At 45.5% G+C, this 22,014-nt stretch overlaps 1 protein-coding gene across 1 annotated transcript in view; it reads left to right on the top strand.

The window, feature by feature from the left end:
* The window catches only part of TMC3 (transmembrane channel like 3), a 44,157-nt gene extending 22,800 nt beyond the window's left edge, over nucleotides 1-21,357 (top strand). The window contains exons 11-22 of the mRNA XM_027089234.1: nucleotides 1,034-1,143; nucleotides 3,842-3,920; nucleotides 5,193-5,438; nucleotides 6,276-6,404; nucleotides 6,702-6,769; nucleotides 8,483-8,611; nucleotides 10,582-10,692; nucleotides 11,922-12,047; nucleotides 12,671-12,749; nucleotides 14,861-14,903; nucleotides 16,655-16,904; nucleotides 20,538-21,357. Coding sequence (XP_026945035.1) covers nucleotides 1,034-1,143; nucleotides 3,842-3,920; nucleotides 5,193-5,438; nucleotides 6,276-6,404; nucleotides 6,702-6,769; nucleotides 8,483-8,611; nucleotides 10,582-10,692; nucleotides 11,922-12,047; nucleotides 12,671-12,749; nucleotides 14,861-14,903; nucleotides 16,655-16,904; nucleotides 20,538-21,357 — 2,190 coding nt within the window. The remainder of the gene's footprint in view (nucleotides 1-1,033; nucleotides 1,144-3,841; nucleotides 3,921-5,192; nucleotides 5,439-6,275; nucleotides 6,405-6,701; nucleotides 6,770-8,482; nucleotides 8,612-10,581; nucleotides 10,693-11,921; nucleotides 12,048-12,670; nucleotides 12,750-14,860; nucleotides 14,904-16,654; nucleotides 16,905-20,537) is intronic.
* The last annotated feature ends 657 nt before the right edge of the window (nucleotides 21,358-22,014 follow it).

Here is a 22,014-nt window from a genome sequence, read left to right as displayed (position 1 = left end):
CATGGCTCACGGGCCCAGCCGCTCCGCGGTATGTGGGATCTTCCCGGACCGGGGCGCGAACCTGTGTCCCCTGCATCGGCAGGCGGACTCCCAACCACTGCGCCACCAGGGAAGCCCCGTATGGCTTATTTTTTAAAATGTTCTTTCCTCTCCATTTATGGGAATATTCCCATGAATAGAAAATTACCAAGAGGGAGGTTATAAACAATTTTATAATTCTTAATATTTATTGCAAAACTCGTGTCCTGAACACTTGGCTCAATTTACCTGCACAAATGCTACCTCTCAGACCACTTGTATGAAAATGATTACCATCCTTGGGATTTAAAAAACAAAGTGGGCAGGCAAGGTGATACTTATCAATTTATCCTCAATGTACAATAATTTTTCAAAATCTGAGACTGCATTAGGTAATCTCTTCCCATACCTCTTCGTGTTTTATGTCAGTTAAGTGGGTTATATATTGATAAATATGGGCTCGTGTGTAGATAGATATTTTAAAGGTAAATTCAGAAATTATATCTTCCTTTAGCTCACACCTCTTGTGTACCAGCTAAGCCTCCTTTTTCATTTGCAGAGAAAGTACATAAGTCCAGAGAAACAAGAGCCAGGCATAATTCTCTAGATAATTAATCTTCCATGTGCAGAAAGAATATTAAATTACCTCTTAGCCTTCCCTTTTCTATTCTTAACAGTTACAGTTATTTCCTTCTTCCATCCAAGGTAAGGGAAGTAGAAATAGAATGAGATGGTAATTGGAGAAGGTGGCAGAAACACCAGTAAGTCTCAAAAGGCATGTACGAGTGTCTTCAGATTAAGGAGTGTTCCTAGAAGGGATAAACCCATGGCAAAGTGGCCTTTTGAAAACAGCTCATTAGCCAAGATTTGGGGGAGGTTTTCCATGTAAGAACTGCATGACCCTCTGAATACCCCCCTCCCCGACCAAACATTAGGCTACAGACCAACTATGAGGTGAGGGAGGCTGGGATGCGGGTCCCCGAGGAGCTCAGTGGGGCACACCCTCTCTTGGTAGGTGAGCGTGGTGGTGTCCCTCGTCACCATGCTGGCACCGTCAGCCTTTGACCTCATCGCCGCCTTGGAGATGTACCACCCACGGACCACACTGCGCTTCCAGCTGGCAAGGTACCGCCACCCGTTGGGAAATGGCTTGTTGTGGGTTACCCGTCCGGCCACCCACTGTGGGAACTCAGTCCCTCGGGAGCCAGGGCTTGCTTTGTTCCCCCCAAAACTTAGCACAGGACTTCCCCTACGGCTGCATCTCAAGAAACTCAGGGGACCACAAGAGAGAATGGTGGGAAGAAGGGGGAAGAGGAAGCAGGGAGAGAGGAGGGGGCTGGAGAGGATGGACCGGGAGGACAGGATGGAAGAAACGGGTGAAAAGGTGGTGATGAGAACAAGAGGAGGAAGAGGAGGTGGGAGAGAGGGAGGGGGAGGGGGAGGGGAAGGGGGAGAACAGGCAGAAAAAGCAGATACAAGAGAAAGAGGACCAAGAAGATGATGGACAGTGTGCCGTGTATCGCTCACGTTGGGTCCCTCAGTGGACTGACCGTGAGAGGTGAGAGACCCATGCTGTCTTTCCAGACGCGAGATGAACATCGTGCTTTGCTAATAATTCCCCAAAGCGTAGACTCAAAGCGGTTCTTGTAAGTCAGGGAGCCTCGGGCATCAGGGCTGTGCTGGGATGGTCAGTGGGTGTGAATACAGGTGGTTAATGCAGATGTGAGCACAGCAGGCGGGGAGTAGGGGCGGGGGAGGGGGAGGTCAGAGGGACGACCCCCTGAAACCACACTTCTTCTCTAGCGCTGGCATCATCACTGTCTTCCCGAAAAATCCCCGTCTCTGTTAGGGTGACTGTCGCAGAGGGTGGCACTGTCCGAGCCCCGCTGATTTACCTCCCATCCCTCCCGGGTCTACAGTGTTTGGTTTGTGCTTTCTCTTGTAATGCTTGATCACATTCCACAGAACAAATTTCCCACAGAGCACTTTGGGAAGAATGGCTGCCATTCAGGAGTCGGCAAATGTTTTCCATAAAGGACCAAATAGTAAATCTTTTTGGTTGTGCGGGTCACACGGTCTCTGTGGCTCAACTCTGAGGTTGTAGCACAAAAGCAGCCACAGACAATACATCATCCGAAGGGTGTGGCCGAGTTCCCTGCAACTTTATTACAAAAATAGAAGAGGGTAGGGTTTGGCTAAAAGGCTGTAGTTTGCCACGATCTTGAAGTCCAACTGTCACTTCAGAGATAGAAAAACATCACTCGCAAGATCAAGGGGTGTGTGGAAGCCCCTCACCCAGGGTAGCTCTGGAAGGCACTCCCAGCCCCCCAGGCTTGAACCCTGGTCTCTGTGCTCTGCTCGGCACCTCCTCTGTTGACCTAGGAGAGAGAAGTGCTGTCCTCAGCAACTCCCTCACGGCAGGCACTGGGGAGGATCAATTCTGTGATTGCATTTGGTCTAACAGCAGTCCTATTATACAGATTGGCCTCGTTATTCTCGTTCAAAACTAGAGAAACAGGGGCTTCAAGAGACTTGCCCCTGATGAATTCAGGCTAATTGTAGAAATAAGAGTAGGATATATTACTTTAGTTCCACTAACTCACTCACCAGCCTATTCAGGGCACAATGAGAACCAGAGCCATGCGACACGAAGACGGCAGAAGGTTAAATTCTCTCGGTCCTTCCTTCAGCCAACAAGTGCCAAGTCGACTCTGAGGGTCCTGCCCTGTGTTAGGTGAAGACAGAGGTAGAAAGGGAAGCTGAAGGGAATCCCTCCACAGTGCACAGGGAAAGCCAAGATGAGTCAGAATGATGCCCCCGGAGGTGTCCTAGCCCCTGTTTCCCTGCTCACTCCTGCACACTGGTGGCCACAGGTGGTAAACTCTACACCTGAGGAGATGAGGGCGACTCAAAGTTCCAATCATCTGGAGTCGTTTCCTCATGTTAAATCTGCTTTCTCTTTTTCACCAACTGGCACTGGCTTCATGATTCTCCAAGTGCCAACCACTGTCCTGTGAGAGATTTGTAAACCTGCCATTTTCCTTTCTCATCTCATTTTCCCAGACATGTTTCTGTTAAGACCCAAGGCTGCAGCCTGGGAAACTCCATGACGTGTTTCCCCAAACCTTCCAACTCCGGGGAAACGGGCATCAAGTCTTGGATCACTGGCTGATAGAGGCTGCTGCGGGCAGGTACCATCTGCTCAAGGTTGCCCACCTGTGAGCAGGTGTAGATGTGCCCACAGCCCCTCACTGATTCAGCCCGTCTGACAGGTTCAGCCTGTATTTCAGAGCCAGACCACTGAGATCCTGAAATCTCACCTGCCTCTTTTTAACTGTGTGAACCCGAGCAGGTGACTTAAGACCTCCCCATGTTCAATACCCTTGTCCCTTAAGTGGGAGTTATAATAATATGGACCTCACAGGCGAGACTCAAATGAGATAATGCCTGGAAAATCACTTTATAAACCAGAAGACAGGACAGGACATGGATAATTCACTCTACACTTCAGAGCCCCGCTTCCTGAGCTCACACACTGTCTGCTATCCCAGCGGCTCTGAAATACTGATCCAGAGATCGGCTATAGTGGAATCACCTGGTAAGGAGATAAAAGGATTCCCAGACCCCATCCAGACCTCTCGAAACAGTGTAGATTCTGGAATTCTGTATTTTGTTTTAATGCCCACAGTCTGATTCTGAAGGAAACCAAGTGTGGCAACCAGCAACTGTCTTAGCCAAAACATGGTGGTCGCTCCCAAATTGTGGTCAGTCTAGAACCATGGAGTGGTGGTCTGGTCATTTAAGGTGGGCTTGTGGCTTTCAGGGTCCTTGTGCTGTACCTGGGAAACCTCTACAGTCTGATTATCGCCCTCCTGGACAAAGTTAACAGCATGAGCACTGAGGTGAGTGCTCCGTCCTGGGGACGTGCCCAGCCAACCACTGCCCCCCCCCCACCACACACACATACACACACGCACATACACACATATATACACACACACACAAACACACACACATACACACATATATACACATATACAGACACACAAAGACACACACATATACATACACAAACACACGCACATATACACAAACACACGCACATACACACACACATATACACATGCACACACACACATATACACATACATATTGAATACATACATATATACACATATGCACACACACACACACATACACACAGATACAGAGTCATCATCAGTGTTGTCAATATCACTGCTAGTATTTGCACTCTGTTCATCATGTTCAAAAATCAGTTCATTTGTGGTCTTCTCAACAGAGGATAGGAAATTTGGTCTCATTTCCAAGATAAAGAAACTGAGGGCAGAATTTATGGCTAGTCAGTGACAGGGCTGGAATGAGAACCTGGGTCTCTTGACACTCTTTCCTGGAATTCCATCAGGAAAGGTTATCAACAGCTATTGTAAATGATCCCAGGAGAATGGCAGACCATGGGACTAATTTTCACTTAGAAAATCAGGAGGAAATAAATATCTTATGGAGAGCAGTTCAGGGCAGGCCCCACCATCCCAGCCTAGGGTAGTTTTGGAGGTCATGTTAAGCCTGCCCCACCTGTGAGGTTATCCCAAAATGGTAGGGGAAGAGGAGGCAGGGAGAAGGAGGCTTCTTTAGGGTTGTTTGCCCAAGCCATACCTTCCTAGCATCAAATCCTGCTGCTTATGAGACAGAAGAGGCCACAGGGTGAAATGGTTCTGCATCAGGACTTTGATGTTGCGTAGACTGGGTCCTTACCTGCCACTTCCCAGCAACATGACCTTAAGCGTTTGACTTCAACTAGCTGAGCTTCAGTTCCTTCATCTGTAACATGGAATAATCATTCTTACCTGACACTCTTGTGAGAATGAGAAATACAACATGCTGTAACCTAGGACAGGCTCTGACACTTTACTAGGGAAAAATCAATGCTATTCATTACAACTCTATGTTCGTTACCGGACCAACTCTAGACAAGTGGCTATCAACCAAGCTAGAGATAGTGAGAGAGAGAGACAGAGAGTCGGAGACAGAGAGAAACAGAGATAAAGAAAAAGAGATTATTCCCAAGCAATGCAGTGATATCCTTGGTGTTCATGATGGATTCTTATTTACACATAACTGGACAACCTTTTCTTCTTCCTTCCCTCTCTCCACAGGAAACTTCTCCCCCCAATAGCACAACTCATTGGATAGATTCTACCATCTTCTTTGTCACCAGGGCAGCCCCTGGAGAAGAGAAGTGGTCCACGCCTGGGCCTGGGATAGGGCTCAGGAGAAACAGCACTTGGGCCCTGGAACAAGCCAATGTTCTGACTTACACCTCACCTCTCTCAGAGGCCAACAAGACCACTGCTTCCACCCAGACTCCGCAAGGCCAATGCTGGGAGACATACGTTGGACAGGTGGCTCCCTCGTTCCCTTATAAAGCCCTTTCGTGTCCATTTCATCACTTAATTCTAGCGACTCTCTGAAGTGTCATTATCTCTATTTTATAGAAAAGGAAAATAAAGTTCAGTGGGGGATTAGGATTTTCCAGGTCTCAAAATGAATTATAATCAGTGTAAGGACTCAGGCAGTATTAACGATGTGCTTGACCCTGTTCTAAGCGCTTAGTCTAGAATCTTATTATCATCCTTAGAAGCAGAGATGAGGAAACTGAAGCACTAGAGTTTAAGTAACTTGCCCCAAAACACAGATAGTAAAAGAAGAATGAAGGGGACTTCCCTGGTGGTCCAGTGGTTAAGACTTAGCCTTCCAATTCAGGGGATGAGGGTTCGAACCCTGTTCGGGGAGCTAAGATCCCACATGCCTCGCGCCAAAAAAACAAAATATAAAACAGAATCAATATTGTAACAGATTCAATAAATACTTTAAAAAAGATCCACATCAAATAAAAAAAGCAGAATGAAGCCCTAAACCGAGGCATCTGCTCCAAACTCTGCTCTGAACCCCTCTGCCTTTCATCTTCACTATATCCTATGATAACACCTCAGGTAGTCTCCTGTGGCTCAGAACCATAGACTTTTTCCCTGGCTTTGTGTAAAGCTGGCCTCAGATATCAAAATTCAAATTAACAAATATTTGTTGAGCAGCTATTATGTGCCAAAAATGAAGTCGCCATTGGAGGGGGCCCGGTGGCTCAAGCCATGGGAATGAAGAGAGAAGGGAGGACCCCAAGGAAGAGGTGGCCAGTGGGAAGGGCAGGGCGTGGTGGCATCCAAGGACGCCTTGTGTTGCAGGAGATGCTGAAGCTGTCCATCATCGACATGCTGTTCACTGTGGCCAGCATTCTGCTCATAGACTTCTTCCGAGGACTTTTCGTTCGGTACTTAAGTGACTACTGGTGTTGGGACCTGGAGAGCAAGTTTGTAAGTAAGATGCCGTGTCCATTGGGGAAGTTCGTACGGCCAGATCCATCCTTTCCTGATGGCCAGGCTGGGAAACTGACATGGCTGAGAGAAAATACGTGAGGGAAGAGGGAAAGGCTGTACAAAGCTGAGTTCCCATTTCTTTCTTACATTTACCATTTGCTGGGATGGCCTCACAGACAATGATCTCTATGTATCTAGGCGAGCAGAGAATTCTGTGTATTTGACTCTAATGAACTGGTTTATGCAAAGAAATTTGGAACGTTTTTTAATGCAGAAGTTCGTTTTCTCTTGTAGCCTGAATACGGGGAATTCAAAATAGCAGAGAACGTGTTACATTTAGTCTACAACCAAGGAATGATTTGGTACGTAGCAAAGCTTCCTGCTGTGCTTACATCTAATCTGGGCTAAGATTTTAATTTACCAAGTCTGGATGGGACATGGCCGTAATAAACACAGTCATAAGAGTCAAGAAAGGACATAAAGAGTTTCTAATTGAACTATTTCACATATATAGTAATTTCAGTAATGGTTTTCTAAGCATTTTGCAGAAAGGAATGAGGAAGGAAATAGTCCATTTTTAGGCCACTATCGGTCACTGAAAAACAAACAAAACTGCACAAGAACCAGTAGAATAAGCTGCTGGGGAGGATTGTGGGGAGGCTAGGAGGAGAGGCTGCTGACCCCCGAGGAGGACTTCCATCAGTGGCTGTGTCACAGCTGGGAAGCCTGCCTTCAGCTACCCACTCTCCTTCCGTACTCTCACTTGGACGTTAAGCCCAGGTGCACGGCTATCCCCCAGAAAGATAGACCTAGGGGAGGTCTGCTCACCCAGGGCAGCCCCCAGCCAAGGCAATCATGTTCCTAAAGATACTAAAGGCTGAAAGGGACCATCTGATCGACATGGAGTGTGTGTCCATGGGGACACGGCGGAGAGCTCCCTAACCATCCCTCCATCTCTGGCTTTCCCTACTGGACCACAAAAAGTGCTATTTGTTAAAATACAAGCAAACGACGAAAAAGAAGAAGAACCTGGGTGTCCCATACCTTCAGAAGACACAATCTCTCTTCATAATCATTCAGTAAAATGCAGGAGGAATGGAATATAAAGTAATATCCCTTTACTCAAATTCTGTATTCTTAGAGTCCACTTATTTTGAAAAATATTTTCACAAATACAGTATTAAAAATAATACAAGACATTTACTTAACGTTTCTCCATTTTAAATATGAGGAAACTGAGGAAAAGAGAAGCTAAGTGTCTTGCCTGATGTGAGAAACCGAAAGTTTTTTTAAAAAAGCGTTTTACTTATTAAACCTCTCTTTGTATCTATTTTCCTGCTGCTAAATCCAAACTTCGCAAGTATTGTATTGAATAAACATCCAGTAGAAGCAGATTTAGCCTTAAAGTCAGAAGATCTGGGTTTCATTCCGTATTTGGCCCTTATTGGCAGGGTAGATATACCTCTGTTTTTCCCGGGATGTTATCCCAGATCTGTCACTCTCAAAGGTCTCTCAGTTTGGATGCTATAGCGTCACGCTTTTATTAGTCTCTGAGCAAATCACCTAATTTTCCCAGACCCACATTTCACGTCTAAAAACTTTGGCTATTTACCCCTCCTTTTATGGTTTCAGAAGGTTAAATGGGCCAAAGTGTGTGAGGATGCTTAGCACAAGGTCCAACAAAAGTAGCTCTGCTCCACATAATGTTGATCAAATCTGAAAGTCAATAATGTATTAACGTAGCCCCACCAACCCCATAGACAGGCAAAATCTAGAGCTTGCCCGAAACCGCAGTTATCCACCATTTGCCTCTTGACCGGAAGAGGGCGTTTCCTTTGCTAAGTGTGAAGAGGCAGGAGACACTTAGCATCCTTGTGCCAAGAGGATATTTTAAAACAGGCTCCCTGCTCATCTGCAGAAGTGACTTGTCTTATCTCCAGCAGGTGGAAGGTTGGGGTCTCAGATCTCCAGGGGCTTCTTCAGTTGTTTAAGCACAGAGTTTAAACCTCAAGCTCTCAGAACCAAGATAGACCAGAGGAGAACAGACGCTAACTGGCCTCCCATTGTGGTTTCAGGATGGGAGCCTTCTTCTCGCCATGTCTCCCTGCCTTCAACGTCCTCAAACTCATTGGGCTCATGTACCTGCGCAGCTGGGCCGTGCTGACCTGCAACGTGCCCCACCAGCAAGTCTTCCGAGCCTCCAGGTCAGTGAGCGTCAAGTCCGCTTCACAGAGAGAACTCACATCACCCACACTCGCCTTAGCCAGAGTGACCTCCAGCAAGGGGGTCTCCCCAACTCCTTGCCTGTCAAAATCTTGTCCGCCCTCCAGTTGCCTTTCCTCCCTGAAGCCATTGTCAATGCCCCACCCCTCAAATGAATCATGACTCTTCTTAAGCTCATGCCACATCTTTTACAACTTTTTACTGAAGTTTAATAATCATCCAGAAAGGGCACACATCACAAATACCTGGCTTGATGAATATTCACAAACTGAACACAGCTCTGTAACCAACCCCCAGATGGAGAAACAGAACAAGAACAGCGCCCAGAAGCCCCCTTGTACTCGACGCCGGTCGCTACCAGCTTCTAACAGCGTAATTCGTTCCCCCCCGCCACACCATTTTTTACTTGATGTAAATAGAATCACACTCAGTATGACCTCTTTTATTCCTGTCTTCTTCTCAGTACTGTGCTTGTGAGAATCACCTCATTGAGGACACCCCCCTCCCCAATTTCTTTATCCATGCTCCTGTGGTTAGCTATAATGAATAACACTGCCTTGAACATTCTCACGCATGTCCTTTGCTGGGTACATACCTAGGACTGCACTTGCTGGCCCACAGGCCACGCATGTGTTCTCCTCTAGTAGAGAGCGCCAACTGTTTTGCCAAAGCAGAGGCGCCCTTTCCACTCGCACCAGCATCACGTGAGAGTTCCAGTTGTCCCACAACCTTGTCAACACTTGTTCTTCTCTGTATTTTTCACTTTAGCCATTTTGGTGAATTCATATCACATTTTGAACACCTTGATTAGAACTCATTTATTTTATTTTGACATAATAGTTACTGATGTGGGTGCGTATCTGTATCTTTCAAACTTTTTGACAATAACCAGCATGACAGTGTATTTACCTTTCACCCAGTGACCAGTGTAGATGCATATATTCATATATATGTTTTATATATAATTTATATATGAATGTGTATATTCATTGACATCTATGTAGGCCTATATATAAAAATACATGCATACATATATACACATATACATAACACATACCTATAAATGGATACACACATATATTGAGTGTATATATATGTGTGTGTGTGTGTCTATACATATATATAAAGAGAATGTGTGTATATAAATAGAGAAAGGTTTCACAAATTAACACTCACCTATTTAACCACATTGTATGTGCCCTGACATTTCCTGTTCTCTTCTAGTCCAGTCTATTTCATTAGAGAGAGAGAGAGCATGCAGGCTGAGAGTCTCAAGGTGAACAGACCATTCATTCTCTTTTCAGGACTATATACAGGGCCTTGCACACCAAACAGACCTGTGCTGCCCTCGGGGGAAGCCTGGGCAGCCGAGCTTTCAGACCAGCTTAGGGCCCAGGGCCCAGGGCTTACTCAGGCAGACCATTCACCCTGAGCAGCCAGGAGCAGAGCAGATAAGAGGTTGAGAGAGACATCCAAGTAAGAGAGTCAAGAACCGTAACAAAAGAGTCAAACCATCCTCAGACATAGGGGACAAGTTCAAGGCTGGGAACAGGACAGGGAACCACTAGGTAAGGACTCAGCTGGGTGGGGCAAAGGTGCTAAGAGTTTTCCATGAATTGAGTTTATTGTGTGATGGCCATGGGGTCACCTGTCTCTTGGTTTGAGGTGGACAGGTGCTCAGCCAGCGTTTAGTAGATGAACAGGTTGGGCTGGGTGATCCACGAATTACCTTTGAGCCTCCATTTCTAGTTTGCTAAATTGCCTGTGATCCTATAACAGACCCTTTCCTAGGCAGTGATGGGAGGAGGATTTTTCTGTTTGCAAAGAGTCCGGGCTACAGTTTCTGTGTCGGTTTTGTTTTTTTTTCGGGGGCGGGGCAGTGGGGTGCACAGACATCATCGGCAGCTGGCCAGAGAGTGAACTCAGCGTCTGGCATTTGGTTTCTTTACAGATCCAACAACTTCTACCTGGCAATGCTCCTTTTTATGCTCTTCCTATGCATGCTGCCAACCATTTTTGCTATCGTCCGGTACAAGCCATCTCTAAATTGCGGGCCATTTAGGTAAGTTGTCTTAATTCAGTCCACTCTGCCTGGAGCTACTGACAGCTATAGAGGAAGGACCCCCGCATTGAACTGAATTCTCCTTCTGGCTCACAAAACAGGTCAACAGCAGAGAAAAACTTCAAACTCATGTCTTTTGAATCCAAGACCATTTCCCTTTCCTTGCTAAGCAGGCTGCCCTCAAGTATAATCATCTCTGTGCTCACCTTTAAAAGATACAGCCCACTTCGAATCAAAACGGGAAACGGCATTGCTCCAAGGCTAGAAGGAAATTCTACCTGGTCAATCTTTCCCTTCCAGAACTCAGAAAGCTTTTATTAAGAGATAGTCCATGTCACTTTCTTTTCTTTCTTTTTTTTTTTTTTTTGTGGTATGCAGGCCTCTCACTATTGTGGCCTCTCCCGTTGCGGGGCACAGGCTCCGGACGCACAGGCTCAGCGGCCATGGCTCACGGGCTCAGCCGCTCCATGGCACGTGGGATCTTCCCGGACCGGGGCACGAACCCGTGTCTCCTGCAGTGGCAGGCGGACTCCCAACCACTGCGCCACCAGGGAAGACCTGGACTATGGTTTTTATTTGAGATGCCGTGAGATTGGATAAGACTGAAGTTTTTTAAAAAAATTTTTTGTGTGTGTGATACGCAGGCCTCTCACTGCTGTGACCCCTCCCGTTGTGGAGCATAGGCTCCAGACGCGCAGGCTCAGCGGCCATGGCTCACGGGCCCAGCCGCTCCGCGGCATGTGGGATGTTCCCGGACCGGGGCACGAACCCGTGTCCCCTGCATCGGCAGGCGGACTCTCAACCACTGCGCCACCAGGGAAGCCCTACATGTCACTTTTGATTCTACATTATCTAGCTGCATCAAGACAGAAGTCACTTCAATTATCTTCACCTAGTATCTGCTTTCAGTCAGTTTTGATACAACGTATATGTAACATTTAGAGTCTATCTTTGTATACATTACACACACACACACACACACACACACACACCATGTAGTTACTGACCCCATCTTCAAACCTACATGTTAATTAAATGGCTCCTTCAGATGAAATCATTTCAGGAATGTTATGTATCTTTCACATTCATCAGATACTTAACTTTAGCTTTGAAACTGACTTTGAGGATTGGACTCTAGCTAGCTAGCCTTTTTTCTTTTTTTTTCATGGCTTGCAGGATCCTTCTGCCAAAAGCAATATAATCTGGAATTATGGTTTTCTTTCTCACAGCGGACAAGAGAAAATTTATGACATCGTGTCAGAAACGATTGAGAAGGATTTTCCCGCGTGGTTTGGCTCTGTGGTTGGGTACATCAGTAGCCCTGTGGTTATCCTGCCAGCTGTGCTGCTTCTTTTGTGAGTACTTTCCTGCCTGCTTTGGGGGGACTTCTGCGTGTTTGGCCAAGAAGAAAGCACTGCTTTCCAATAATTGTATAAATTCGGTGAGTTCATTCAAAAGTCACTTACGGAGCCGGATGATCTGAGCAGGGCTGCTGAATGACACGGGCCAGGGAGGTAGAGCATGATTGATTCGTCAACAGCATTTCGGCGATCGCTGTGGCCATGATCATGGGGTTGAATGTGATTATCATTATCTTATTTTCCAGCAGTTTAATCTCAACATGGAATTTTACAGTGCAGCTAACTTGCGTCTGTTTTAACTTAAAGGGGAAATAACATCAAGTAGTTGATCCAATACTCCTACCACGATACACTGTAACACGCCTCTCCCGTCTTCACTCCTTCCTTACGGCTGTCATCCGTGCAGAATTCCAGGTCAATGGAGGTCGCTTTGAAACTCAGGAGAGAGAAAAGGAAAGCAGTTCCTTCCCAGCACTTGCCAGCCTGAAAACTCACTGATACCTTTTGTCCTCAGGGGGTGGTGGGGCGGTCAGTGGGTAGCCCACATCGGGCCGGGAACACAGAAGCCCGGCCAGGGGGATGACGTACGCTCACCGCCCTGTGCTCTTCTGCCCTAGCATGCTCATCTATTATCTTCAGAGCATTGCAAGATCCTTAAAGCTCAGCAACCACCAGCTCAGAACGCAGATCCAAAACGCAAGTATTATGTGACCTTTGCTACCGTGAATGGGCATCAACCATCTGACTGATTTCCCTGGCCAGGGAATACCAGTGAGGTCACATTTGCAAATTACTGGGACTCTTGGCCACGTGCTAGAGTGCAAGGCCACCCCTCCCCGGCCAGGAGCTCCCAGGGCTGTTTCTAAGAATACCCAGGCCCTCAATTGCCAGAACGAGCCTCCTCTCCTAGAGGCCTCGCTCATGCCCTCAGCCCTTCAGCTCCCCCTCCTGTGGCCACCAAGCTTGCAATGTACTGGGCTTTTCTGCTGGCTGCACTGACTGGGCGGGGAGAAAGGATCCCTCCCTAATCCCATGTCGAGTTGGACATCTGAGCCCAAAGACACTGTTTGGACCCAAAGACCCACCCTTTTCATATCTTTTAAATTCTGGTTGTCATTACAGTAAGTCCCCTTACGTACGAACAAGTTCCGCTCCGAGAGCGCAATCGTAAGTCCAATTTGTTCCTAAGTCCAGCAAAGTTCACCTAGGTTCCCAGCTAACACAATCAGCTACATAGTACTGTACTGTAACAGGTTTATAATACTTTTCACACAAATAATATATTAAAAAAACCCACAAAAAATAAAGAAAACATTTTGACTCTTACAGAGCAGTACCTTGAAAAGTACAGTAGTACAGTACAACAGTTGGCATCTAGGGGCTGGCATCGAGTGAACAGGCAAGAAGAGTTACTGGAGGAGGGCGAGGAGGTGGGAGATGGTAGAGCTGAAGGATCGTCAGCAACAGGAGACGGAGGGCGAGTTGCGATGTCACTCACGCCTGACACTGATGGAACGCACTTTCACATCTTTGAAAGTTCATAACTTGAAGGTTCATATGTGGGGGACTTACTATACCTTCTCTCCCATCTGGGGCTCAAACCATAGATCTCAGAACAGTCAGAGGGAAACCAACACTCCCCCATCCTTCCACAGTTTCTCCTCCTCTGCACACCCCAGGTGCTCCCCCAGGGCCAGGACTGGGGCGAGGCACCAGGCTGCCAAACTTAGAGGCACAGACTCTCAGGGTCACACCGACCCTGCACTCCCACAGCCCCAAGAGTGAGCACCTCCTTAAATTTGACCCCTGGATACCTCACTTGCTTCACCCAGCCCCAGAACCCCACGCAAAAAACTTCCACCTTTCTCCGTTTAAAAAAAAACAACTCTCACAAATATCAACTCATGTAAAGAAACACCAACTCATTTTATATATAGTCAAATAAGAAATGCATCTAGGAACTTCCCTGGCAGTCCAGTGGTTAAGACTCCGTGCTCCCACTGCAGGGGGCCCAGGTTTGATCCCTGGTCGGGGAACTAAGATCCCACATGCCACATGGCATGACCACCAAAAAAAAAAAAAAAAGGAAATGCATCTGGAGTTGCAAAGGGCATTTTTATGGAAACACACATCTCCCGTGTGGTTGATCCATATTTTCTCCTTTGTGTCTCAGGCAAACCATGCTTAGCAGAATCTCAACATGGTCTATCAAAGAGCTGCCCCTAAAAATGAAACTTGCCGGGGATAAAACTTCAGCTCTCAGGTGTCAGCATTTATTCATTCAAGTAACAGGCTTAGGACCAGAGCACACTGTCCCCAGGTGATGGCAGTAGCTCAGCCATGGCCCAAAGGATTAGCAGTGATACCTACATCGTTCCCCAGCCCCACCCCCAAGAATAGTACAGCAAGTCCCCTACACACGAACCTTCAAGTTGAGAGCTTTCAAAGATGCGAACGTGCCCCTGTATGCCAGCTGTTGTACTGTACTACTGTACTTTTCAAGGTACTGTACTGTAAGATTAGAAATGTTTTCTTTATTTTTTGTTTGTTTTTTATGTATTATTTGTGTGTGTTTGTTTGTTTTTGTGCATTATTTTATAATAGTATTATAAACCTATTCCAATACAGTACTGTATAGCCCATTGTGTTCGTTGGGGACCTAGGCTAACTTTGTTGGACTTACGAACAAATTGGACTCACAAACGCCCTCTCGGAATGGAACCCGTTCATATGTAGGGGACTTAACTGTATTTGTTACTCCTTCCTGTAAATCCAAAACAAACATATGGTTATCATTTATATTTTAGGCAAGATCTGAAGACAAGAAAAAGGTTGCCCAAATGGTAGAAGGTAAGTACAAACAAAAATTCCCGATGTCTCAGTTGGTGAGCATTTTAAAAAAACCCACAAAAAATAAAGAAAACATTTTGACTCTTACAGAGCAGTACCTTGAAAAGTACAGTAGTACAGTACAACAGTTTAAAGTTTAAAGTTTAAAGTTCATCACGAATAAACATTCCTACTCAACTGTGGTTTTCACAATTAACTAGACACAATAAAAATCTAGGGATATAAATGTTGGTTTATATCTATAATTTTTACATCAGACCCAGACCTGTGAATAACCCCAAAACACATCTGAAATCACAAGGAAGTATTGAAGTAGGAGAGAAAAAGAAGCACAAAAATCTGAAGAAAACCCATAAGAACATCTTGGCCTTATTCACTTTTGTGTACTTCCTCTCAATGGCCCATTTTTTCCTTGCAAGCCCCCCTCCCCAGTTCTCTGCCCCTTAGGTCATGTCCTCTCTGTCCCTGCCTGCAGAGCAATACCAGGTGGGCAGGTCCAGCCATGAAAACAGATTCCCTAGTATAAAATCCAAACCCAACGGGCACACTTCTTCCCATCTTCCCCAGCAGCACCTGGACACACTTGTTCCCATCTGGGCTCATTGAGGGAAAAGGAAAGAGCCTCCCTGTAGAAAGAATGATAATACAAGGAGCACAAGTCTGGTGTGGGCTGAAGGGAGGGGAAAGTGGGCAGGTGCAGCTCAAAGGAAACATGTCTGCCACTTGGAGCCACTAATAAGATCAGTGGGCAACGGCAAAATGGCATACGTAGTCCATACTCTTCCTCAGAAAATAAACAAAAATGAGACCCAAAAAGGCTTTGCTGACCAACTCCTTTGTCTGCTTCAATGCAGAGCTAACTGGGAGGGATGTGTTTCCTTCCAAGTAAATGCCTGAGTAAGAGTCATGAGGCCTAAGGGTTGTGTTTGCTCCATCCACTTCCTCAGAGAGCCAGCCTACAGATAAAAACTGCTATGGAAAGTGACATGTGTACACTGCTATATTTAAAATAGATAACCAACAATGACCTACTGTATAGCACAGGGAACTCTGCTCAGTGTTCTGTAACGACCTAAATGGGAAAAGAATTTGAAAAAGAATAGATACATGTACATGCGTAACTGAATCACTGTGCTGTACACCTGAAACTAACACAGCACTGTTAATCAACTATATTCCAGTATCAAATAAAAAATTTTAAAAAAACTGCTGTGGAAAGAGACTGCAGCTCATGTTATAAAATTCCACTGTAATTATCAAATATTATTTGCCCATGAAGCATAATTAAGTTTAGTTCAGGTTGCCTTCAAAAACTAGGAACTTTCTCAGGATAACAATACTGTCATCTAATGTTTTTCAAGCCCAAGACCACACTTTTTTTCAGAATGCTCTGTGAACTGTTTCCAAAAAATCATAATTATCATCTAAGCTTCATCGTATCCATTGTATAGATAAAGAACCAGAGCCCCAAAGCTGGTGAATAATCCACTTTGCTCATGGGGGCATCAGATGGTGCATGTGTAAAGCCTCGGGGTTCATCTGATTCCTCCTACGCTCCCTTCCAGCTCCAACTCTCAGTGAAGAAATGATTTGAATTACGAAATGTTTGTCCCCCATGGGGTCAGGAGTATCTGCAAGTGCGCACAACTGTTTGCAGACCCACCTGTTGGAAGTCAGGACACTTGCAGCGAAACCAACCTGAGCGCGTCCCCCCTCAGCTTGTCTTCCCCTCACCCTCTCTCTTCCTGCAGCCCGCATCCAAACCCAAGACGACAGCACCAAGAGGTTTCCAAAGGACAGCGATTTCGGCAGCCAGCTGTCCTCAGCTCACTCGGCGACACCTCAAAACAATGGCAATGTGGTCAATTTCGACTCATCGAGCAGCAAGAGTAGCAGGGTGGAGACCATCACCCAGCCCGTGCCCCCGAGTCCCCAGCCAGGACCCGGCAATCCCAGCTTGCCTCTTCCTGGCATCTCCAGATCCGGGCACAACTCTACCAGGTGAGTTAACTGCAGCTCGGCAGGAAATCTGCCTCCTGGGTAATACTTACCAGTGATGGTCCAGAGCCATAAAGAGCAGGATAAAAAGCCATTAGGGAAGCTGAAATGTTAGGGACAGCAACGGATAAGGAAGGATTAGGTGATGAGGAAAAGCAGGAGACCAGAGCTTTATTTTCCCATCGAGAAGAACACAGGTCTCTCAGAGCAGAGGAGACTGTCCCCGTCATCCAGACCTGATGGAGCGTTTTAGAAGGATAAAAATTCGTTCTTATTTTTGTTGTGTTTATTTCCAAATAGAAAATAAAGTTATAGTTCAGTTTTTGTGCATCAAAACAAAACAAAACAAAACAAAAAAACCATGAGGGCTTCAAAGGCCCTAACAGGTTCAGGAAGTGAGAGCCATTAAATTCCATTTCTGCCCGAAGGCCACAAGGCCATTTCTGCCTGTTGACATCTGCTGTTGAGAAGAAATCAGGGGACAAAGTTTGTCAAACAGGACAAATTCTTCCTCCTCGGCCCTCTGCTATATAACCTATAAGCAAAGCTTCCTGCCAACCTAGGGTATTTATTTCTATAGCCTAAGAAAAGAAAATGCCTTAAAAATTTTTTTTTTTCCATTGGGGACCTGGTTTAATGAATAGCGGGATTAATTGTAATTAGAATATTAGTTGTTTGCTTGTCAATGGCAACAACACTCTGACTCAAAAAATTCCAAATTAGCATAATCCAAACACGTTTGTATTGTAAAGAATTCTCTAGTATCTAAATCAACACACTTTTATTGAGAATCAACTCTATTGCACTCTCTGGGATGGATACTGCAGATTAAGCAGAAACATCTCTGCCTCCAAGAGTTGAAAGTATAGTGAGAGAAGGATGTAGTTAAATATTAGATAATGTGATCAGTGCTATGCTTCTGTGATAAACAGTATGTTTTCAGAGGACAAGGGGGATTGAGATAAAGTCTACATGGAGAATGCATAAATATTTCTTAGGAGAAATTATATTTGGACCTTAAAAACTAAGTAAGAGCTCACCGAATGGAGAAGAATCAAGAATGTACCATAGGGCTTCCCTGGTGGCGCAGTGGTTGAGAGTCCGCCTGCCGACGCAGGGGATACGGGTTCGTGCCCCGGTCCGGGAAGATCCCACGTGCTGCGGAGCGGCTGGGTCCGTGAGCCATGGCCGCTGACCCTGTGCGTCCGGAGCCTGTGCTCCGCAACGGGAGAGGCCAAAACAGTGAGAGGCCCGCGTACCGCAAAAAAAAAAAAAAAAAAAAGAATGTACCATAGTGTTGAGTAATAAACTGGTATCAATGAAAAGCCATTTTTTAAAATTAAGACTTAAAAAAAACAATTCCTGTATTTCTGGGATAAACGACACTTGGTCACAGTGTACGATTCTTTTTATTTATTAAGAAAGAAACTAGAATATGTTCCACAGTGTTCTTGGTTGGTAATAGACAGTATTGCCTAAGCCATATACCAGTTTTTTTTAAAAAAAGTTTGCAGTTCTTGGTCAATTAAATCCCTCTATTAAAAGGAGACAATGACATGTGTCATAAAAAAAAACAAAAAATGGTTACTCTGTGAGATGATGAGTGTGTGAATTAGCTTAACTGTGGTAATCATTTCACAATGGATACATATATTAAATCAAGTTGTACACATTAAACATATGCAATTTTTATTTGTCAGTTATACTTCAGTAAAGATGGGGAGGAAAAGGTCAATTATTATTCCACTGTCTAGATATGCTATGACTTATTTAACCAATCTCCATTTAATATTTTTTGGGAGGATATAGAAAGAATGTTATAAAGAAAACACAAAAAATTTAAAAATTAAAAACCAAAAAGAAAAAATAAGAATGTACCATAGTGGAGAATAAGCATGAACAAAGGTATGACGTTATGAAGAAGTGAGGCATCTTTGGGAAATGACTGCAGCAAAGGGAGCCTGGAGGGAAGCCAGAGATGCTGCTGGAAAGAAGTGTAACACAGACCACTAAGGCCTTTGAGTCTCTCTGGAGTTGGGACTTTATCTCTTCTTTTTTTTTTTTATTGAAGTATAGTTGATTTACACAGCAGTGTTAGTTTCAAGTGTTAGTTCAGTGATTCAGTTATATAAACATGTATATATACATATATATTCTTTTGCATATTCTTTTCCATTATAGGTTATTACGAGATACTGAATATATCAATAGTTCCCTGTACTATACAGTAGGACGTTGTTGTTTAAATTTTTTTTTATCTTTTATTTTTTCACTCCAGACTGGCTATATTATCGGCAAGATCTTTTATATTTTAGTTCCAGGCTGGCCAAGTTATGGGCAAGATCATTCCTGCATTTGTATGGGTCAATTATTTCAGTTGTACCTACACATAAGAAAGCAGTAGAGTCCTGCGTTCTTTTCAGGGAGGTAGGACATCTAGAAGGATGCACTGACCCTAACTTACATGGAGAATTATATCTGATCTGAATGTGACACAGTGAAAGCAATACAGGTAATATATAGGAGAGTTGTTTGGCAGGGATAAGGGGTGAGGTTGTTTTGTTTGTAAAAGCAATGACTAAGTGAACAAAGAATTCAAAATCTTGCTATATTAGGAGTTGTCTTCATGTATCTATTGGGTTTTGGTACGGAGGAGAGATTCCAATAGTCCTGGATAGGTGTCGACTGAAAAAAAAATGCACAACCTAAAATTTGAGAATTATGTTTTATTTGGTGGACTTACTGAGGACTATGACCTGGGACACGGCCTCTCAGATGGTTCTGAAGGACCGTTCCAAAGAAGGAGCTAGGAGATACAGCAGTTTTTGCTGAAAAACCCCACGTGGTTGAACATCAAAGCCTTACTGCTAATCACAAAAAGACAGACATTTCAAGTTAATGATTTTAGTGCTTTTCTATCTTCTAGGGAAATATGCAAGAGTCTGAGCTCATTGAAGTGATTTCTTTGATACACATCTTAACTATCTAGGGCCAGTATCTTGTTTTTCTCCATCCGAATTCCCCGTAGGGTACACCGTCACGGCAGCCGCAGTGACCGATGGCTTTACATCCTTTGTTCTCTGAAATGACAGGTGGCATTCTTTGTCTACATAGGCTATGGGGAGGAAGTGTCCAAGAACCTGGACGGCTGCATGGCAGAGATAGTGAGGGGCAGTGTTCCCAGCATGTGCTCCACAGTTCTTAGGCCCACTATGTGCTCCTGGACAAAAGGAGGTCTCCATGATGAAATACACCAGCACAACGCTTTGCCCTCCATGGAGATTCACAGTGCACATCATTACGTTAAGGGTTCTGAGAATTCCAGCAGTAAAGAAATCTATTTAACCCAGTTCCCCGAAGCCTCCTGTGCATGCAACCCACTGGACACCCATTAGGAAATTTTTTTTTTTTTTGTCCTCACTGCACGGCATGTGGGATCTTAGTTCCCCTAGCAGGGATCAAACCCGTGCCCCCTGCAGTGGAAGCACAGAGTCCTAACCACTGGACACCCATTAACATTTCAGAACAAGTTTCAGTGGAAATGCAGAGAACTGCTGTTCTAGCTCGCGGTGCTGGGACAGCATAGGGGTCTGTGAGCACCAACGCTGCAGGTGTTTAACCACCTCTGTCTTTCAGGTATCCACGTGGTCTGTGTGCAAGCACAAGTGATCTTTACAGGAAGAGACCCTGCGCACCTGGAATGTTTACAAAGCGCATCGAAGACGTTCACTCAGAGCCTCTTTTCCGAAAAGACCTTCAGCAAATCCACCATGGATCAAGGGTCTCAGCTTTGGTGCCACGGGGTCATAGGTCCCGTGCCCCCAGATACTATATGGTTAATGAACGTGACCCTCACCAAGAAAACCATTCAACTTTCTGGCCAGAAAGACGTTTCAAGGTAGACATCTTTGGGGACGCTGTGGAGATGTACCCCAGGAACATGCAACAGTGTATTCCCTGGGCCTCTCCACAGCTCAGTGAAGAAGAGGAGGAGATGCAGAGGAGAAAAATGAGCAGACGGGCTTTCTACCCACGCTCCCTGACCGACCTCCACGGGGCTCCTCATTTTTATGTTGGCAGAAGTTTAGAAAGTCAGGCCCTGACTCCTGAGCTCCAGAGACGGACACATTACAAATCTTGGAATGATGGCGTTGAGGGTCAGCTTGACCGGCCGATGTATGTGCATAAAAAGCCACGCTACCGGAATTTCCAACCGCCCCCGCACCCTCTGAAGCCGAGAGTCAAGGCCAAGTTCGAGCCATCCGTCACAGAATCTGATTCCATGTCGGCAGCATCCAGCAGTGACCAGCAGAACAGCAGCACTGACCAGTGTCTCCAGGTCACCCGCAGCCAGCCCAAGTTTCCGAGGTCTGCGGGCCAGTTTGGCAGGAGGAAGGCCATGTCTAGGCAGGAGCTGACCACAGATCTGAATGACCTGATTTGTTCAAATGTCTAGGGCCTTCTCCTGGCGTCCCATTCATAGAGATCAGAGGCCTATTGGAATGCCGTGCGGGAAGAGAGACAAACACACCCAGTAGGTGAGATCAGTGGGGCATATCCAGGCATGTGGCCTGCCGGCTGCGGCCCTGAGACCCACAGGGCTATGGCTCCCTAATCTACAACAACCATACACAAGTGTGCGGGTCTGTTTCCAGGGGGTCTCTTTGGGTCCAGCCACTTTAGGCCATCATTTCAAAAAACCTCAGTCCTTGACCTCCATTTAGGGTGACCCCAAATCACAGGCAAGCCAGACAGCTGATCCAATTACAGAAGACTCACCCCACGTGTCTGCCCTTGTCCTGAATCTTAGGAGTGGCCTGTTCGTATTGTAATGTTCTCTTTCAGCGTACAAAACTCAGTCCTCCCTGATCAACACCCCAAGATGAGGTGGCTGCCCTTAAAGATTTCACAGCGCTTAATTACTTAATTATTTCATATCAATAATCAGTTTAGTAATGACCAGAGTTACTAAAATTTACTGAGCACTTACCATACTGTTTACCCAACTACCTATCTGTATTCATTAGTCAGGATACTTGGGTTGGAGGTAACAAAATCCCCAGGGTTTACTGGTTCCTTTAACTGGGAGGGTTGAGCATCAAACTGGCTTCAG

Source organism: Aethalodelphis obliquidens, unplaced genomic scaffold, assembly GCF_003676395.1.
Source record: "Aethalodelphis obliquidens isolate GAN/ISIS:26980383/991018 unplaced genomic scaffold, ASM367639v1 scaffold65, whole genome shotgun sequence".
Classification (NCBI taxonomy): domain Eukaryota; kingdom Metazoa; phylum Chordata; class Mammalia; order Artiodactyla; family Delphinidae; genus Aethalodelphis; species Aethalodelphis obliquidens.
The sequence above is the reverse complement of the archived record's forward strand: the minus strand, read 5'-3'. Positions and strand labels throughout refer to the sequence as shown.